General features: G+C 44.6%; 1 protein-coding gene across 1 annotated transcript in view; it reads left to right on the forward strand.

Annotated features, from left to right (window-relative positions):
* The window catches only part of LOC306791182 (retinoic acid receptor beta-like), a gene marked incomplete at both ends in the record, with an annotated part of 59537 nt that overhangs the window by 14407 nt on the left and 24687 nt on the right, over positions 1 to 20443 (forward strand). Inside the window, one exon of the mRNA XM_079287819.1 lies at positions 11297 to 11438. Within this exon, the coding sequence (XP_079143945.1) occupies positions 11297 to 11438 (142 nt within the window). The remainder of the gene's footprint in view (positions 1 to 11296; positions 11439 to 20443) is intronic.

Consider the following 20443-nt stretch of genomic DNA (forward strand, 5'->3'; position numbering starts at 1 on the left):
CCGCATGTCTGACACCCCTGGAATAAAGCCAAAACAAACAATGGACACCTGCTGCCCTAATGACAAAAAATAAAACTAATGTTGCACAGTCTATGTCAGACTACTAATGTCTGAATACAATGGAGGAATGAAGATAGCACTCGCAGAGATGGATCTCTAAAAAACTGGACCCTAAAAACAGGGAGCTGTCTTTATGACGAGACACCACCAGAGGAAAGCTTCGAGGATAGAACGTGTGCAAAGCACTTTACAAAATGACGTCTTAACATTGCTTTGCATAAGCCCTGAAGCGTCCGGAAAGAAAAGGAGGCTTGAATCTGTATACGCGTGTCGTCAGCGCTGACAGGCCTTTAGGAACGAGGACAAAACTTTGAGCCGTGAACACTCCTCCCCCCTCTCTCGTTTACTTGGTGGGTCCCGAGGCGTTGACACGGCGGGATTAGTTTGATGGAACTGGTTTGACAAGCGGGAGACCATAACCTCTTTGAATGAAACACAATTCAGAATGCTCAAGAAACACTCCTCCATCTGAACTCTCTGCTCTCTGTTCTTTTTCCAGCTAAAACCAAAAGGCAGAGTCAGGTTTAGTATAAACTCACTAAGATTCGCCTACAAATCAGATTTCTTAACAAACCATATTTTATTTAACAGAATGTTTCATTGTTTCCGGGAAACGTGTCCCTGTTAAAGGCAACAGTCTTTTTGCTAAGCTAGGCTAATAGCTCTGTACCTCACGATAATAAATAGGAGTAACGATCACAAGAAAGCAAATAACTGAATGTTCCCAATGTTGACGTCTGTCTTTCTACAAGTGTAATTATCCTGCATCGGTTATACGGTTGAATTTGGTTCATAGAGGCTCTGCTTAACAAACAGAGTAATAGTGACAAGTGTCAGATTCAAATGGGTTCGCTGTACATCTGCAAGAATGTGATTGGGCGATGCAAGTCAGCTGATAGCCAGTGATTGTGAAGCATGAATGAAAGCACGGTTGTGCAAATTAGAAATATCGGAGAAGTAATGCATTTAAGCAGTTCAGCTTCGCCTTAAAGCCTCATTGAGCTTCAAATCCAGGACACAAACAGGTCCATGTGCAGGCGGTGACCATAATCTATTGAAAACATTGATGGTACTTCTGCCTCCACAATCTTTAAGCATTTGTGCGGCTCAGGTGTTTCTTTTTACAATTGACTTTATTCCCCAGACCGCTGTGGGCCTCCACAGCTTTCGCCTTTACTGCCGAGCAGCAGCAGCACTAAGCCGATTTGATTAAATGTCGAGTCAGAAGCCAAATATTTCAGACCGGTGTGTGTATTATTAGGACAGTCTTCATTTTGACTTGTGGTTTTTTAACAAGGTTCAAGAGAAATAGATGAAGAGAAAAATTTTCGTGAGTGGCAAAAAAAGCAGTTTGGTTCTGGTGTTGAGAAGTGCAGGTTCGGGGTAAGTCTGAACGTGACTTTCAAACTTACAAAAAGTTCTAAATAACATTTCTTATTCTTTCGCTGAGTGTGGAATAAATCATTTTGTGATGGTAATGTGTTGTTGAAGTAGGTCCTCTCGGTTTTGGAAGTGCACAGCACGGATTGTGAGACGGTGTTGTGCACACTGGTTTTGAGACATCCTGCTGACTAACAGACAAACACACAAACACGACTAAAAATACACCCTCTTTGGTGTAACGATGCATTATGCAGGAGTTTTTAAATCTGGTAACAAGAATGCATATGCATATTTCTGCTGCTGTGGAAACACAGATTTGAGGATGTGCACTCACATATTTGCTGTGAGATGTATCCGGCCCTGGGTTTAGTTTAAATATGTATATAATCGGGAGCAAAATGCACATTCAATTGTCACTTACATTAAAAGAAAAGCTGAAATATTTGTTCGTGTTGCTCTTAGTTATCCGTCCTGTTTTCCCCCTTTCAACCCCCATCTTCATCCACCAGCAGCACCCTCCTCCCATGTGCATTTCGTGTCTTTATTTACTCCCCGCTGTCCGCTGCTATTGCAGGACGGCGATGATGAAGAGCCCAGTTGAGTTGACAGTTTACTGCAGAGATAGAGAGCGGAAAAAAGAGGACATGGATCTGCCGGGACCCTTTTCTCTGCCTGCGTTCTGCCTGCCACCATAATCTACACAGCTCCCCCCGGTGCTAACACACACTCCATAATGTGATTTGTCAACAGTGTACAACATAAAAGAGGCCAGAGCGTTAATAGAGAGAGAAAATCAAACAGAGGGTCAGCGCCGCGGAGGTGTGACGGGGAATAGATATGACTGTTACGCCACGACATCCTTCTCCTCTGCCTGCAGTGCAATCTGCTGCTCAACTGCTGATACTGAGGGTGATTTGATGTTTGAGGAATTCATTCTTTCTACTGTTTGTCAGGACAATTAGCCCCCGCCTGCTAAAACAGACATAGAAGACCATCAATGTGTGGAGATTTCATTGTAAAACATAACTTGTTGGATTGTTGGTCTAATGTCGAAAAGATGCATCTCAGGACGTAATTCCATCGTATACAGGAAACTGCAGCGAGAGCATGAGTCAAAGTGAGTTTTTTTTATCATCATAGTTTGAATTGTCTTGTCAGGATGTTGTTAGCCTAGCTTAGCAGAAAGACTGGAAGCAGGGGGAAACAGCCAGCCTGGTTCTAGTCAAAATAATTGCCCAACAATACGTCTGAAGCTCACTGATTGCATTTGGCTTTGACGTATTTCAAATATGTTTTTAATTATAGCATAAGCAGACTTTCAGAGGAGATCAGGGCGGATAACCAGGTGAAACAAACACAGGACGCCGTTCGTGTCCCGCGTGAAACAAAGTCAAGATTGAGTTACTTTATGTTTTACTGAACCGCACCATGTATTTTCTTTTTTTTTCAACCGTCAACTCTGAAACACGTGTTTAAAGCTACGATTGTAATCTCGGCAGAAACACATTTCAACAAAATTGATCGTGGGAACGTAATTGTTAGGGTTAGGGTTGGACTGACACATCATACTCATGTCCAAACATGAGCTCATCCCTCTCCTGTTACTCTGTTTGCATCATGGCAACTTCATGTCAACCCTTCTCCATACGCATTTGTTTCTTGTTACACTTGATGTATCCGTTAACCCTCAACCAAATCCTTAAACTAACACCCTGAAGTAGGCCTGACACAATGTCCTTACTTTGGAAACGCGCTACTGTTACTGCGAGTCCCTGTGCCGGCTGTGCTGGGTGGGACAGGTCAGCAGCAGGTCCGACTCTGTGCGCTGTGTGTTAATGTGTCAGCGAGCAGCACGGAGGCCTCCCGTCGGAGGGTGAGAGAGCTTAAAGATGGCTCCTGATCACTCCGGGGGCCCCCGCCAGGTCCCAGGGCCGAAAGACGAGCGCTGAATGGCGAGCGGCAACCTGAAGAATAGGGCCACAGTGGGGCGTCTGTGGAGGACCGGGTGATCTGAAACCTCATTCTCTCCGTTGTCTTTTTTTTTTTTCATGCCTCTCGCTCGGTCTCCGGTTCTCTGTCTCTGCAGCTATTCAGAGCCGGTTGGGTGAGTCACACAGCTCCTCTGTTCAGGCCTCTCACTACGATCGCTCCTTTTTCTTCCTCCTCTTGTTCCCTTCCTCTGTTTTTACTTTCCCCTGATTCGCCTTTCAATCTGTACTGTATCTCCTGGTCCATCTGTGCACTTCAGGTGCGCGGATGGATAGATAAGCACTGATTGGGTTTCGGGAAAGGGAGGGGGGGGGGGGTGGGGGGGGGGGGGGGTGGGGGGGGGGGGTGTTGGTGTGGAAAGGGGGAGGACCGGAACAGAAGAGTGGGGGTCTGAGAGAGCGGTCTCTCGTCTTCATTGTTGTAGCTGTTGACTGCTGCTCTGTTTCTGCCTTATCTGTTGAGGTTTCACGTTTGCCGCGGTGACAATGCAGGTCTTTGTGCGGCCCGGGTTGCTTTTTTTGTCCCGTTGTTCTGTTTCTTCAGTTTATATGGCAGGTGAACCACAACAACACTGCCATCCCCATTTTGTGTCCCCCCCCCCCCCCCCCCCCCCCAAACAAAGGTTTTGACGTGTTTACTGGAGGAATGTGGCTTTCTTAAAATGTTATTGCTGTTCGTTGACAAACGATGTCTTTAAAGCGATTGACTCAAGAGAATCTTGGAATTAAAGGGGGAAACGCATGTGTTATTGTTCTTATCCTGCTCTTCATGCTAAAACTGCTCCCTCACCGTGGCAACTAACTACATGTGCTCACGACTCTCAAATTATTACATTGGCATGAGGTTTTTGTTTGTGAAATTTAAAGCAAGTCCAGAGAAAATGCATGCAGTCTATTTGCTGCTTTCAGCCCATTCAGCTCGGTGTCCCTGAGCTGCATCTGTGGCGTGCGTCTTTTGTCTGCTGTGATACCTCCACAGGACACGCTTAAGCTGCAAAGTTTAAATCATTCAACAACACAGAACTAAAGAACCGAACCTTTTGCAAGCACGGTGTGTCCTCTTCCCTCTTACAACAATATAAATGATGACACTGATAGAATAAAAGGTTCTTCAACACATTGGGTCCTAACCTGAGGGTCGTTTCATTTCAAAAATTCAAACAAAATATTGAAAAACAAAATGAATGAATGAATTAAATGTATTTATAGAGCGCTTTTCACAGACATAACATCACAAAGTGCTGAACAGAGCAGAAAGTTAAAAGCATAAAAAGCACAATGTGACCCTAGGGTCAATAAATTACATACACAGAGAAAAATAAAAAATAAATAAATGAAAAATAATAAAAAATAAAATAAAAATGTAAAACATATTTTAAGAGCAGGTCTAGGACATGGGTTTTTACTCAAACGCCAGTCTAAACAGGTGGATTTTGAGCTGGTTCTCAAAAGTATCCACAGTCTCTGCGAGGCGTAGAGTTGCAGGCAGAGCATTCCAGAGCCTCGGGGCCACTGCCTCAAAGGCTCGGTCACCTCGGGTCTTAAATCGTGTGCGTGGGACAGAAGACCGAGAGCGTTTGACCTGAGAGTGCGGGCGGGTGAATAGGGGCGAAGTAGATCAGCTACATAAGCCGGAGCCTGACCGTGAAGTGCTCTGTAAGTGATGGTGAGAATGTTAAAGTGTATCCGAGATGCTACAGGGAGCCAGTGGAGAGATCGGAGTACGGGGGTGATGTGAGACCGTCGATTTGTCCTGGTGAGTAATCTGGCGGCAGCGTTTTGGATGACCTGCAGACGGTTAAGAGCAGATGCACTGAGTGATGTGAAAAGTGAGTTGCAGTCGTCAATGCGTGAAGAGATAAATGTGTGTCTGATCATCTCTAGTTCAGGTGTTGACACTACAGATCTCAGTTTACTGATATTTCTTAGATGGAAGAAACATGACCTGGACAGCTGCTTAACATGAGGGTCAAATGACATGGATCGATCAAAGGAAATCCCTAGATTGCGCAGGTTGCAACGGGCAGCAGAGGAGAGTGGACCGATAATCTGCCTGATCATGGGGACAAACTCCTCTGGAGCAATAACTAGGACCTCCGTCTTCGAGTCGTTGAGTTGTAAGCAGTTTTCTGCCGTCCAGTCTCTGATGGCATTGACACAGTCTGTGTCAATGTGTTAAATCTGTGTTTAAGTGTCAGACATATGCAACCTTTGACGGTTTTGCATTTTCCACAAATTCAAAAATCCTTTTTTGTTTTCTTTCATTATTTATTTTAGTTAAATTCATGTTCAGGTCTTCTTTCTTCTTTTTTTGTATTCAAGCCTTTATCGTGCATCTTTGACATTATAATGACAAAAATGTGAGTTCTCCTTAGACAGCAGTCGGTGACAATGGGACAGGAACATTTTAGGAAACCTGCTTTACTCGTTGTCCTGCGTCTTTAACTTGTCTAACGCGCCCACTTGTCCTACAAGCCAAGTGAACTCTGTCGTCTCTTTCCAGTGCACTGCAGGTGTAAGTAATAGCCTGGACTGGATAAACTGGATAAATACCCCCCCCCCCCTTCTCCCTCTTACTACTCTCCCCTCTACCTCTCCTCCTCATTTTTCTGGAACCCCCCAGGGTCTCCAGTGTCCTCTCCACTTTCCACGGCAGTGATAAGATGTCGACACGATTAAGAGCGAAAGCTAATCCGCCGCTCTGCCTCTCTCCCCTCGGCTGTACTGAATGCTCAGGCAACACAAAGCGCCGTGGCCGAGTCCAGAGAGCCGGACAGCCAGTCGATGGGAAGAACAGAGACAGAGAGAGGGAGAGAGAGAGGGGAGGGAGGGAGGGGGGAGAAAGAGGAGGAGGCCAGGTGGACGGGGGGTTGGATTGTAGCTAAATAATGAATGGGCGGCACTTTCGTTTTTTAATCTGTAAATGAGAAGGCCTAAGATGGCGGGGCCATCGCTCTGACACCCTATCCCTGGCCCATTAAGATAACAAGATGTTGGATAATGATCTCGGTTAAGGTGCAGTTTATCAGTCCAGGGGGAAGTGGCCTCGTCTCCCAGGTGGCTGGACCCGTGTCCCCTGATGCTCCGACATTACATCTCAACATGACCTTATCTACAGAACAGAGCGGAGAGTTGTGGCATGAAGAGAGAGCAGAGAGACAATGGCAGTGTAAGATAGCCAGTAAAAGGTGTTTCGAGAAAGTGTCACCGCAAACACAAGAGGTCCTTTAACGTGCAGCCATAACCGGCCACCCAAAATAAAATGCAGTTTGCAGCACCAGAATGCGATATTAGCCGTGGACAGACACACGGATGCTCGCTCACTCACAGACACACGCGACTGATCGCACGATCCTCCGGGCGCGGATAATAAAAATATTTGGATTGATGCAACAAGATTTGCAAGATCTAAAACTGAGGCAGTCCAATAAAACGGTCCTGCAATAAATCTTGTTGAAACTGTTTTGGAGAGGTGTTGATGCAGCTGTTTGTGATGCTGCTGAACTGTATTGCAGTGCCTGTTTCTTTTGATTTGATTTGTCATCGATTTTTCTTACGTAGAAATTATACAGGACCCATTTTTACCAGCGCCTTGTCTTCCACATATGAAACGAACGTATGGTAAATACAATGCAGTTCAATTATCAGAGTTCAGTTAAAACTACTTGTGTATGGGAAGCTAGTGCCTCTCTCAATATAATTTCACATATGCGTGAAGACATTTGATTGCTTTTCTTATCCTTGGGTTCTGGGGATAATTTTTGGCGTCAAATCTTGCTCAAAAGAAGTGTTGGCTCTAAAACTATTCAGCTGCTGTAAAACAAAACTTTTAAGATAACTTGGAAGAAATAAAAGAGTTGAAAAGCTTTATGCTGCAGACAGATAAACTGAGTTTAGCGGCTCTGCCCTCCTCTGCATCCTTGTGTTCGGGGTGTGATTCATTCTCAGCATGTCCCCACAGCTGAAACCTCTGATCCTATCATTTATTTAGTCCAGCAGCTAACCACCCACCCCCAACCCCCTCTACCTGGGTAAACGCCTTTGTACAACACTCAGCTCAAGGGTGTCCTTTGGTTGCACATTTATAAGCTTCAAATGAGTAAACCCCGCAGGACACGCGCGCTCCAGAGCGGCCTCCAGTCTCAGGTCGACACTGATGTCCTGTGGCGGAGGGGAGGAGTGAAAGGAGAAGAGGAAGACATGGAGGAAAGGACAAAAGAGGAAATACAGATGAGCAAAAAACAAGACAAAGTGAAGAAAAAAGGATGAAGGCAAAGGAGCAGATGTGCTGATTGTGTGAGTCGTCGTGTCGTCTCAGACACTGGTGATTCCCTGGAGGCTTGTAGCGATGAAGTGCTCTGAGTCGCGGCATCTGTTCACTACTGCTGCAGAGAAACGGGAGATACACAAACAGCCTTCTCTACACGTATTATACACACACTTACAGCCTATACTGTATACTATGGGTAGTTTATATATAAAGATGGCTCATCTTAGTCCTGAGATTTTAAACATGGAGCCAAACACACTTTTTACAGACGTAAACGAAAGCAAGTTGCGATGCTGTTCGTAACCACGCTGCTGTACGTCGGTCAATTGTCGGTGTCACTTTCTACTCGTATGTGCTGATTTGTGATGGAAAGTAAACCCCGGGGACACACAGCGAGCGACAGATTGCATTGAGTTACAGAAGCCAGTGGAACAAAGTCCTGCCCAGACGTGACATCATGACTTTGACTCTTCATTTATCATTTGGTTAACCCCCTCCCTTAAACAGCAATAGATTGCCAACCGTAACCAGGCATGGCAGGTCTGTCTTTGGATTCTTTCCACAAGTCATGTCTGCATGGAGCTGCAATGAGATGTATGTTAAATTGTGTATCGTTTTAGCCTTTTTTCCCCCCTAAATTTACATCTTGTAATTGTGCAACTAGGAGTACCTTAAGAACAATGCTGTGTCTATATTTGCCCATTTCATGGATTATTGGCCAGTAAGGAGGCTGGCTTTTTGCTAGCATAGCACCTGTTAGCTTTAGTCTTCTTGCAAGAGATCCTGTCCTGAATCTAAGAGAAGACGATGAGTCAGCGGCAGAGTTGGAGTCAAATGAGCTGAGGCACATTGGGATGAACGTATTAACCCACAATGACCTGATCTTGGCGAAGGACCAAAACCGATTCATGGAAACAAACCAAAAGCCTCTGACTTTGTGTGTGTCAATGCAGAATGTTGTGTTCATAAATCAGTAACATAATTGAGACACTGGTGCTTACTGGCTCTGCGTACAGTCACACGGTGTATTATTGCCTAAAGAAAACCAGTATGAGGCTGTTGATTATTTGAGTTTTGATCGAATGTCAGCCTCTAATATAAATGTGTTGATAATTCTCTGTGGGTTTTTCACTACAAGCGACACATTTCACATTACAGTCATTTGGTCCCTGGTTGATTAGTTCAATTAAATATTAAATACATTATTAAATAATATTAATGAAAGCAAGTTCACCCAAATTACTAAATAATGATGTCACTTAACGCGACTGGTATCTCGTTGAGCTGATAGTTTGGGATTAGCTCGTGTAGAGTTCTTGTGAGAGTAGACAATCTATAACTTTTGTCAGGCCAGAAAATGGTTTTTGCTCCCCCCATCAGTGTATATATTTGATGTGATGTATCAATAATGTGGATGAGGAAAGTTTAAATGAGATGCATCGCAGCTCAGGCGTTGAACTGCCAACACACTGTCCCCAAACAGCTGAAGCTCACAAAATGCAAATCTGTCTTGGGGAAGCAGTCTGCAGCAAGTGCACAACACGCAAACCGCAGCAGCTCCAGCTCCCAGTAAAACCCCCAGTACACTGTACAGCACTTATCATACACACACACACACGTGTAGATTTCCAAGGCTAAGTGACCTGCATGCTCTCAGCTTTGAATGACATAAGTACCTGAGTAGCCTTGGGTTCTGCACCCAACCTGAACACACTTATATGGCAGCCGATGGCGACGCAGGCCGCTTCCATGGTCATCCATCAGACCCCGCAGGTAATGTCTGCGAACACACTTGGCTTACATCAGCCAGGATAAAGGCATCTATTAAGAAAATGAATAATACCAGCTGAGGGGAGGTGACCTCGGACCGATCACGTGTCATCAACACCGACACGTGACACGTGACTGGCTGCTTTTGGTTAGCATCGGTGCTACCGGGGGGGGGGGGGGGTCGGTCCGGAGGTTGACGGATGTTCGGGGCCGAGGCGAGATGGGCTACAGAGTCAGCCGTTTCAGTCCTGTGATCTAATCTGTTACCCATCGTGCATCCTGCTTCGCTAATGAAATGGCAAGGCCCCATCCGTCACACAGGCTATGGTAAATGGAATTTTAACCCCCCCCCCCTCTTCCTTATGAAGAGCGAAGCTCCTCAGGCAAAAAAAAGCCTGCAAACATGTGCATAAGGGCCTGGATGATAGACGGTCATTGCAAAAGACCCCAGAGCAACGGAAAATTTATATTGAGAGGGGGAAAAAAATAATCTGTGACGACCCCCACTTCCTATGCTCTTCTGCTTTCTGTCACTTTCCTTGGAAACAAATGTAGCAGAGCTCAGCCTCTGTTTCTGTGTCGGACTTTCAAGGAGGATCCACATTGTATATCTTTTATTGCTCTCCGTGTCGCACACAAAATGTTTCAATTTGCTTTTAATCAAGGGCCATTTCTGGCATTTACATAAAAACATGAATCATTTTCATCCCTTAAAAGTTTCTGAAGCTTGACAAAATTGCTAACATGCAGCTGGAAGCAGGGTCCTCTTGTGGCGATCAAAAGGCCAGAATATCCTTCACATCGTAAAATATGAAAAGAAAAGGCCAATAAGCTGCAATGACTGTTTAAATTACAGTGTTTTATATTCACGCCTTTAAGCTTCTCCATACAACTCTAAATAAACACGCAAATCCCCAGTTTTGCTTTTGGACGTGAAAACCAGTTTAATCACTTGACTAATTGGAAAGTGGTTACTTAATTAAACCCTTTGTAAACGTGTGTCCCGTGGGTTTTGTGTGCCAGCCTTTTTACAGGCCTCATAAGTAGACTTTACATCATTACCGCAACTGAACTTTTATAAAATTCAAGGACATTCATTCCTCCGTTCAGGTTATTTTTATTAACCAGTGTTACAAATGAAATTATCATGGCTACATCGTTCAAATGTTCTTGTCATTCTTGGCTATCGAGGAGTGACACTGTAAAGATCCCTCCTCTCACCACAGCTCTTCCACTATCACAAGAGCTACGTGGGTTTTAAACGTATTTACTTCTATCTCTTTGGACACTAAAACATTGAATGAGCCCAATTAAGACATATCACTGAACTGCTGTTCCACTGGATTACAATGAAAGCATTCTTTTGAGAGAAAATGTGTCTTTGGTCTTCCACAGAAGCTCAATGTCACCTTCCGACGTGGAGCTCCCCGCCCACAGCTGAACCAAAGTCCTCGGTTATTCTTCCATAACAGCATCAACAGCCTCACTGTTACCCCGAGGTTCTTCACTCTCTGTTCCCACAAGTGCTCTGTTTCTGAGGTTAAATCCAGCATTCGAAGCTCCTCAGAGCTCCCCAGCAGGGACACGCCGGCTCTCTTTTCTCTCAGCCTTAATGGCAACGGAAGAGACAAAACATCCAGCGCATTGTTACACAGGCTGTCGTGACATCATGAGATCCTGTGGCAGGAGAATTTCAATGGAGCTGTGCGGATGTTTTAGAAAACATGCGGCTGCGGGAGATTAGAGAGAAAAATTTGGTTAACGTTGTGAGAGTCTTCTTTTCATGAACACCCCCCCCCCCCCCCTCCCCTGTCTGTTTCCTCAGGGTTTTTTCCGCCGAAGCATCCAGAAGAACATGGTGTACACGTGTCACCGGGACAAGAACTGCATTGTCAACAAGGTGACGAGGAACCGCTGCCAGTACTGCCGCCTGCAGAAGTGCTTCGGAGTGGGAATGTCCAAAGAGTGTGAGTTTTAGACCCCATTTACACAGCGTGCCGAAATGGAATTGAATGAAATATTTTCATGGGTTTTAACGAATTCACAGGGATTAATGATTTTTTTTACTCATGAAAATGACATTTATCCCTTTTTTGTTATGAAGATGAGTTACGGGTACAGCTGGCTATTGCTTGAACATTGGTTTTGATATCGTTCCCATTACCATACCTGAGTTTTGGTATCGATAACCAACCACATCTTTCCATTGTTTTCAATAGTATTGGCCCTCTTCACACCTGGCATTAACATGCGTGTCAGGTGATCCAATCTCAAGTGGACATCTCGCTAAGTAAGAAACAAAGGGAGCGGTCACAGTTGATATTTAAGGTGTGTTGATGGATTCATTACATCAACTTGTGCCTTGAGTAACATGCAAGAAAACATTCCTCACAAAAGGTTGCTGGTAAACATTTGAGCGGAGCACTAAATTCTGTTGCTCAACTTGACTTTTATCCAACAATAATCTTGACACTTGGCTCAAAAGTGTTGTGGGTTCAAAACTGATATTGGATGATGAGATCTAACTCACCACCTTATCAGCCAAATGAGCTTCTATTGGAAGAGTCTTACATTCCTTGTGTGTTTTTAGGGTTTTCAAGCTGCACGTAACATCATGAAACTTGTTTCATAAAAAAGGTTGACTGGTTGACATTCACTCATGAATCTTGGGATAATGTTGCTCTATTGTGTCTTCACGTTTGAATCTGTTGTAAGTTAGCAAGAGCGTCTCCACCTGCTGCTCAGGTTGACGATAGTCACTGTGAGTTGTATTGTTGGCAAAAATGGCCTGAAATCTCCCACTAAAATTAAAAGTAGTTATAAGTTGCAATATAGAGTCAAGGCCACCACATGGCCTAAGGCATAGTACATGTCAGGTGTGAAAAGTTTTCCATTTTTGAATGGACAGCACTGTCAGATCAGATCTCATCCAGTATTGGCTGTATTGTTATGAGTATGATGTGGGGATGATTCATTATCTGAGTTTGAGCTGCCGAGTCTCCCGATAGCTGATCCGCCGCATACATTATTCAATCGCATGTGTGTTTCCTCTACTGGCCAGTGTTTCAGCCAGCGAGGAAGAGTTGCATCATTCACAAAGTGTTGTCGAACATCCAACACAGCTGGGATTTGAGAAATGATGTGATGAACCGATAAAAACAAAACAGGATGCAGAACCTCTGCATTTAGGAAACCCCGTGTCTCGCTGTCGTCAATGTCCTCATGTCGCCCCTGCTCCATTGTCGTCCATATGAACAGTTTGCATTTCACAGGTTATTGGCATCCTTTGATTGCATCAGCATTTATAGCTCAGGTCCACTTTGTGCTCCATTAGCCTCGGGGGGGGGGGGGGGGGGGGGGGGGGACCATTCCTTTCTCTTACGCTGTTTCACACCTCAGCAGAGGAATCATGGAAAAGATGATGTCTTGATATCCTCAGGCTATAACCCCCTCCCGCCCCCGCACCTCCACTCACACCCACAGGGCCACTGATGAGAAAGGGGAGAAAGAGGACCATCCTTCATTCAGGGGTGGAGGTGATTGGGTGGTGTCCTCAGCGTCCTGCTCTGAACGTCGACAGCAGAAGGTCCGTGCCGAGTGAACGCTGCTCTCACTGTAGAGACAACAGGACTTTGTCCCCGAATCTATTTGACTGACTGACTTTTCATGCAGTTGCACCTGCACTAAATTTCTCGAAGAACAACTACTAGCAGGGCTAAGAAAATGCAAGCCTTATAAATCCATATTTTCATATTAATGGATTGAATGATCATGGGTACTGTGAAAGGGTTTGCTTGTTGTGACATATCTTTATGAAATCATCACCCAGCTTTGCAGTTCCTCTCAGTTCTACAGTGCCCTTCAAATATAATATAAAAATGGGACATAAAGCTGTTATGCAGCTACTGTTCCGAACATATACTGTGTCAATTAATCAGCTGAGCAGACAATTAAAGACATAATCAGATAGTACAGAACGATTTCCATTCAGTTCTGGCTGCATGTTTAGAAACACGACTAACAATGCTGTTGTCCGTTGTGGTCGGACGCATCCAATATGGCCGCCACAGGCAATATAACACCTGAAAGCTTACATTTGTAGCGGTAGTTATTTCATAATGAAAGTACAGTGTTGAGAGCTCAGTGTGAAGCCTGAGTCAGAACACGGACGGTAACATCTGCTTTTGGACACTGGACTCGTGCTGTCATGTGCCTCTGGAGATTACTGAACTGCTACTGAGAGAGCAACACAAAGGGGAGCATTGTTTTATGTGTGTGTGTGTGTGTGTGTGTGTACGCTGCACCAGCAGGTATGCGATTGAATGCGTCATTACACAAGTTGTGTGTTTGTATTTTTTTCAGTGGTAAGCGATCATGAGTCTCATGAAGTCATGAGCACTGATGTGATCCATGATTAATCTGGTGGATCTGCAGAGCCAGAAGAGGAGGAGGAGGACTGCACTGTGTGTTTGTTATTAGTGTGTACTTTGTTCAGTTCCATGGGCCTCAAATATTCAGTGTCATGGGATGATACAGAGAAGAGTTAGACGGAAATTAGGTGTATTTTGCATCCTTGGGTTTAACGTGTGGCTAAACTATTTCCTTGTGTACGTTTCGGGAACAAATGGCCCTGTTCTTTGTTTTCTAGCTTCCCGTCTACACAGTATGTGTTGGCATTGGTTTGATTGACACCTGTTGCATGCAACTTTACCTGCACTTTATCAAATATCTGAGCAGCTTTATGATACAACAACATACACTAGGGCTGGACCCAAATATTCAACTAATTGGAAAATACATTGCTGGGTAGGTATTCATTTTTTGGCATTCAGATATTCATGTATTTTTTCTCAGAAACGGCGGCTGATGACAAAAAAACGAGGGAGGACAGGAGGAAACCAACCAACAGTGCCATGTTATTTTACACTAGTTGCCTACTTATCTCTACTTTATGTTCAACCAAAATGTAAGCAGTGAGACAGCGTCACTCCTGCTGCTACTAGTCCACTGGTTAATCAGCAGAATGGCGTCGCTCTCTTGGATAAATAAAAAAAAACTAAAATAAAAAATGCCGTTTGTATACCTGGCCCCGTCAAGCTACGTCTGTGCTGTAGAAAATACAGGAAAGTATCTTTGAGTAAACAACGGCGCATGTCTTTTATTTCGGCGAACACTAAAAACCAACCATATATCTATTTATATACTCAGATAATGAACTAAGACGTTCTGGCCGCAGCATGCTCACAACCTATATAAGCTGCTAATGAAGCTCCTCCACAGGTGTGCTCTCAGCAGGAGTCCACTGACGACATTGTACGCAGGTGTGCAACTCCTCCCATGAAAGCTGTCACCTAGAGAGAGAGAGAGAGAGAGAGAGAGAGAAAATAAACCAGGTACACAGCATTCATAATATAAGGAGAGTTAAAAAATAAATAAATCACACGCTCACACAGGGCTCACGGGGGTGCAGCCGTGACACACATAACATAGCTGCTTGTGTTGAACCACAGATTATGGTGAATTATGTCCTTCGAGTATGCTGGGGAGAGGGACGTCTGGAGTACCCGGCTTAGTCTGCTGCTCCCGGCCCCGGATAAGCGGACGAGAATGCGCGGATGGATGTCCTTAGTTTCTGCTGCAATATAATATATGTTGCACTCGGTGGTTCACCCAGCCTTGCAAAGTCAAGCGATGTGGTTCCTTGACCAAAAATACATTTTTCCAAATTAATTTGTTGTACATTTGTGAGTTTAATCTCAGAGCATTTCAGATTTTCCTTGTAAATTTGTGTGTTTCTTTCTAATATATTTGCGACATTAATCAAGTTTTTTCATGAAATATCACCCCCCCTCCCCTGGCTCTGTAATTATTTTTTACCTATGGCACTAATACACCATCATACCTGCACGGCTCATCAGCAGGTCAAGTATTGAAACTATTGTTCTCTTTTTTTCTTCTTTTAATCTCTTCTGTGTGGAAAAGCCTCTGAACCTGCAGTTGGACCATCATGAGATTAATTTAGCCGCTCTCATTCTCATTCCCGCTCCAAGGTCATATTTTCACAGCGCAGGTTTCCCATCTGACAACCCCCCCCCCCCTCTCCGCTCCCCCTGGTCCCATCAGGACCATTAGCTTAAACCCAATGCTCTGGTGGCAGCGAAGAATTATCGCGGTTGCTCGACACCCACCTGGTTAGTGTTAGGGAGCTGCCATGTTAAGTGCCGTGGCAAGTGGCCCGAACCGCATCACGTGGGCTCAAATAAATCGTGTTTATTTAGCGCTGCATCTGTTTGCTCTCAGAGACGCTGCGTAGAGCTTGGCAGCACGCAGATGGCTGGCCGGCGGGTTTCTCAAAAAACGGCCGCCGTCCGCGCCTGCTGCCGCCGAGCCACACGGCATCCCAACAAAGCAGCAGAGAAAAACATCGCCATGCTGCACCGGTGGGCTAGAGGCAGGCGAGAGGAAAAAAAAGCAATACAAGAGGAGGACAAAAGACAGAGGCTGGGACATTGCTCTAGTGACTAAAGGAAGGGAAGAGGAGGGTCTTGTAAAGCAGAGGGACGGGAGAGTGACAGTAGGCATCGCTGTGGCGAGTGTATTTAACAGCGTGTCTGAACTCCACTCGATGGCTCTTCATCCCTTGGTCGAACACTCTGGAGAGCACTTCAGAAACACTCGCTCATTCACAGCGCTCCCTCAAAGCCTGACAAAGCCGCTGGGTGGAGGGTTTAACACAGTCCTCGTGGTTTGTGCATTGTGTGCTCATGTGTTTGAATGCCACTTCTCGGGCTGTTTAGCTGTCAACTGACAATGATAATCTTGACCCTTTAATGCAATCAGTTAAACGGTTGCAAGAAGTTTTAAAATGTATTCAAACGAGGCCGTACGTGTCCAATAACAATCCACACAACACATCGAGTATTGGCCAGAAGAAAACCCTCTAAATGAAGATCCCTACCCGTTTCAAATGAACCTGCAGAGAATCATCAACAATTCTGCTGTGCAACCAGCAAACTTTCCTCTTTTGGTTCAGCCTCAAAGTTCTCACATCAGTTTGTTTCCAGCTGCAGCAGGCAGCTGTTTTCAGTCAAATGGCTCTGATACACTTACAGTTCATTACCCGCTCAGCACACGCTACTAACTGGTGAACATAAAGGAGCTATTCGCAGCTGAAGACCAACTACTTTAGTGGAGACCATAACTGAAACAGAAGGTGACTTAATGTTGGACGTGCATTCATTAGGTAGTCTTTCATTCATTAGAGAGTCATATTTGCAGTTTTCCTTTCTGCTTTACTATGAGACCACCGGTCAGACCGAAGCAAGCTATTTGAGGATACCATCTTATAGGAAATTGTGAAAGGCACTGTTTGTGGTAAATAATGATGAATCTGTATTTTTTTGCATGCACAAGTCAGAGGAGTAAAGCCATGTTCAGATAAACAACAGCACTGTGTCACAAAAGACAGCACTCTCATTCATTGCAGGGTGTACCTGTGGACCTACTACTCAAACTGACCTTCCTGGATCTTATTTCATCACATCACTTGCACCTGCCAATGCAGTCCCTTGTCCTTTTTTTTCAATTCAGGTCCCAAATAAGTCTTTATTTCTCACACACAACAGCAGGCAAACAGACACTTGTGGACCAGTGGAGATAAAAGCGCAGATACTTCCATGTGGAAGTCACGGAAAGTGATCACAGGCACTGATGAGAGTCCCTGGGCTGGATGGACTCCCCCTGCCCCCTTTTGTGGGTATTAAAAAGCCATGTATTTTCACGGCCTCTCGTCCGATGCATCATTTGGATGTATCTGCTCATGCTCGCAGTAATTTGCTTGGAGTGCGGTGGTAATTGATTGCCCTGGGTGGGTAGTGGGAGGGCGCACTCGCTACGTCGCTGTCTTCCTCAATCACATCTCGCCTGCCTCTGTGTGGACCACAACCCCCCTCGGCAGACACTTTGTCACCACACTATGACAAATGACACTCAGACACACGGGAACAGATTGTGGCCCATCCCCCTTTCTATGCCATTATCCCGTACCATCCCCCCCCCCCCCCCTTCCAAGGGGCAATGTGTTTTTTCTGAGTTGCGTTGAGAGAGACTCATGGTTCTGACCTCGACCCACCACCACGACTGTGTGTCCTCTGTTGTGGACGTTACTCACCCACTGATGGCAGTATTTTGCACAGAAAAAGTAGCAAGAGCTTCGGGAGGTCAGGCGTTGCTCTTTTAGATGACACTTCACAGCTGCTGGTAGTTTCGAAACATGGTGATCAGGATAAAAAAAGATGCTATTTTGGCCATGGTGGCAAGAAAAACCTCCCTCACTAGCTTTGGGTACATGTAGATCTACATAATTTAAATATCAAGACAATGGCTGTCTAAGTGTGAAGAGCGAAGGCAAGATTGACAGCTTTTACGGTGATTCCTCTGTGAGGTCAAAACTCCTTGTTTGGAAGTGTTGTGCACGTCGCATGGATGGATGAAAGCAGAGATTATATTTGCATCATGTATTTATATTTTCTTTTTGCTAACCTTCGAGAAAGAAAAGTCTTGAAAAAATGGATTTTCTCCCGATTTGTGCGTTCGAAAAACGCCATTTTAGTGTCAAAGCATTGTCCATTTTAGTATCAGCAAATGGGAGACATGTGGCTTGAGAAAACATGGGACTGTGGAGCAAAACAATTGGTCATAATCTGCGTTCACTTCTCCCATTTGAGTAAATAGACTCAGGACCTGCCCCTAGTCTCCTAAAGGGACGGGGCACACTGACCCCAGTGGGTCGTGTCCTTTCTCAATTGTTTCAGGTCCATGCGGACGTTTGTAGCCAAATTTTAAAAATAATTCCCTTCAGGCGTTCCTGAGATATCGCATTCACAAGAATGGAGCGAACAGAAGGGCGGCCCGAAAACATAACTCTTCCCGAAAAAACATAACGCTTCCTGCAACTGCTGTCGCTGGCACAAGGACAAAAAGGACATATCATTTATGTGACATTAAAGGTGAAACAGCATTACATGTGTGAGTTTGTACAGTATACAGATGGGTATTTTTGATGCGTGAAATATCAAATCCAGCACTAGAAACATCCTTTTCCCATGTGCTCTTTTTTAAGGACAGGATTCTGTGCATATTTTATTTCATCATCATCTCATTTCATCACTTTCCTCCCCAATTACAACATTTATCTGATTATTTTTCCTTTCCCATGATCCCATATCCGATTGTATACTTCACACTTGACTTGTTTGAGTGCACCGGAGAGTTGTGTGGCAGGTCTCTATTGCTGCACTCTGAATCGCTGCTTCCCATACCTGCTTTATCTGCTGCTGCTGCTGTGTTCAGTGTTAGCAGCAGATAGAAGGAGGCCCAAAGGCTCTCGATCCTCTGTCAGTCAAAGCCCTCCCACTGCCCCCACACCGACACTATAAACCAAGATGAAAGACACGGTGAGGATCAGTTCTCCCGTCGCTGGTTTCATTTTACCTCTCTAAAGATTAGCATTGACAGGTGCGAAGCAGCAAATCACCAGTAAAAAGTGACGCTAACACTCCAGTGTGAGCCCAGTATCCCGCTCGTCTTTGTTTAGTTAAATTCAGTCATGGCTACCGTTTATCTGAATCCTATTTTAAGATGAACTAATGAACATTGTCACTGTCAAAGTTCACTTTTACGAAATGTATCATCACAGTTGACGCAGTGGAACGTCCCTTACATATACATACTCCCATAAAATGGACATGTAGGTCACAGATGTGCGTCGAAATGTATGGAGTGATTAATGCCCGCCTCCCAGCAGTGACAGTAATCTGCTCGAGGTCCATGGCTGACCAAAACATTCAGTCTGATTCTCTGGAACGGAACATTTGATTTAACTCCTCTTTCATGTTGACGCTTTGAGTCGGTCCGCTGAGATGTGAGACGTGGGCGTAATGTGTCCCGATGTGTCAAAATGAAACAGACATCTTCAGCATATGGACGGAGTTCCTGACTGTGACCGATCTGGCTCGCAGACCGTGTGCATTTGCTGACATATTTTGATTGGATCACAGCTGTATGTATGGTATTTGTGTATCTTCACTGAATTCTCTGCATTGATTGCATCAGGAGAGACTAGTTTAAGGGTATAAAGCCTTGTTGGTAAAGCAGATAACCCATCGAGGGTTAATCCCTGATTATGGGGATAAGCGCTATAATCTGTCAATCTCAAGTCAAGTCTAGTCTTGGTGCAGGTGGTGGTGGGAAAGAAGCGGTTGGTTGTTAGCATTAGCATCAGGAGATGTAAGCAGTCTGCTACAGCTCTTTAAGTTATGCCAACATGTTTTGGAAATATTCATTTTACCCAGAGTCAGATCATATCAGTCTCTCTCTCTCTCTCTCTTTCTCTTTGCGTCCAGTTCAGACAAAGGTCCAAGATACGCTAAGGCTAGCTTAGCACTAAGACTGCAAAGAAATTTAGCGTCGCTCTGTCAACATGCAATCATTTGCAGTGTTCATATGCATTTGAAACAAAGACTATAAGTAAATCCAACACAATTTGTAAGAAGAGTCCCACCATGTGGGTACTAATACATTCATTTCGACCGTAACATTGTGTAATTTGCATTCTCCAACCCCGAGAAAGATTTTCTTCCAATGCAATTTTAACTGGTTCAGCGTATTTAGATGTGGTGAATAACAATTCCAGGGAGAACAGCTGTGATCATGTCGCTGTATGGAGATTTGTCGATTTATCCCTGGTCACACATCAGTGCTCGAGAATGTGAGATTAGAGTGTATTAATTGCATTACTCTAAGAATAGACACTGTTTATCAGGTCAGCAGACATGAGCGTGTATGGAAATGAGAGGATTTAACACTCGTTATGCCGATGCTTCTGACAAGCCAAACTGAATCATGTTTTATCACATCATAGAAATGACTTGAATCGGAACTGATCGATTGTTTTGGCCACTTAAACGAGTGA

This window comes from Melanostigma gelatinosum (assembly GCF_949748355.1).
Source record: "Melanostigma gelatinosum genome assembly, chromosome: 17".
Classification (NCBI taxonomy): domain Eukaryota; kingdom Metazoa; phylum Chordata; class Actinopteri; order Perciformes; family Zoarcidae; genus Melanostigma; species Melanostigma gelatinosum.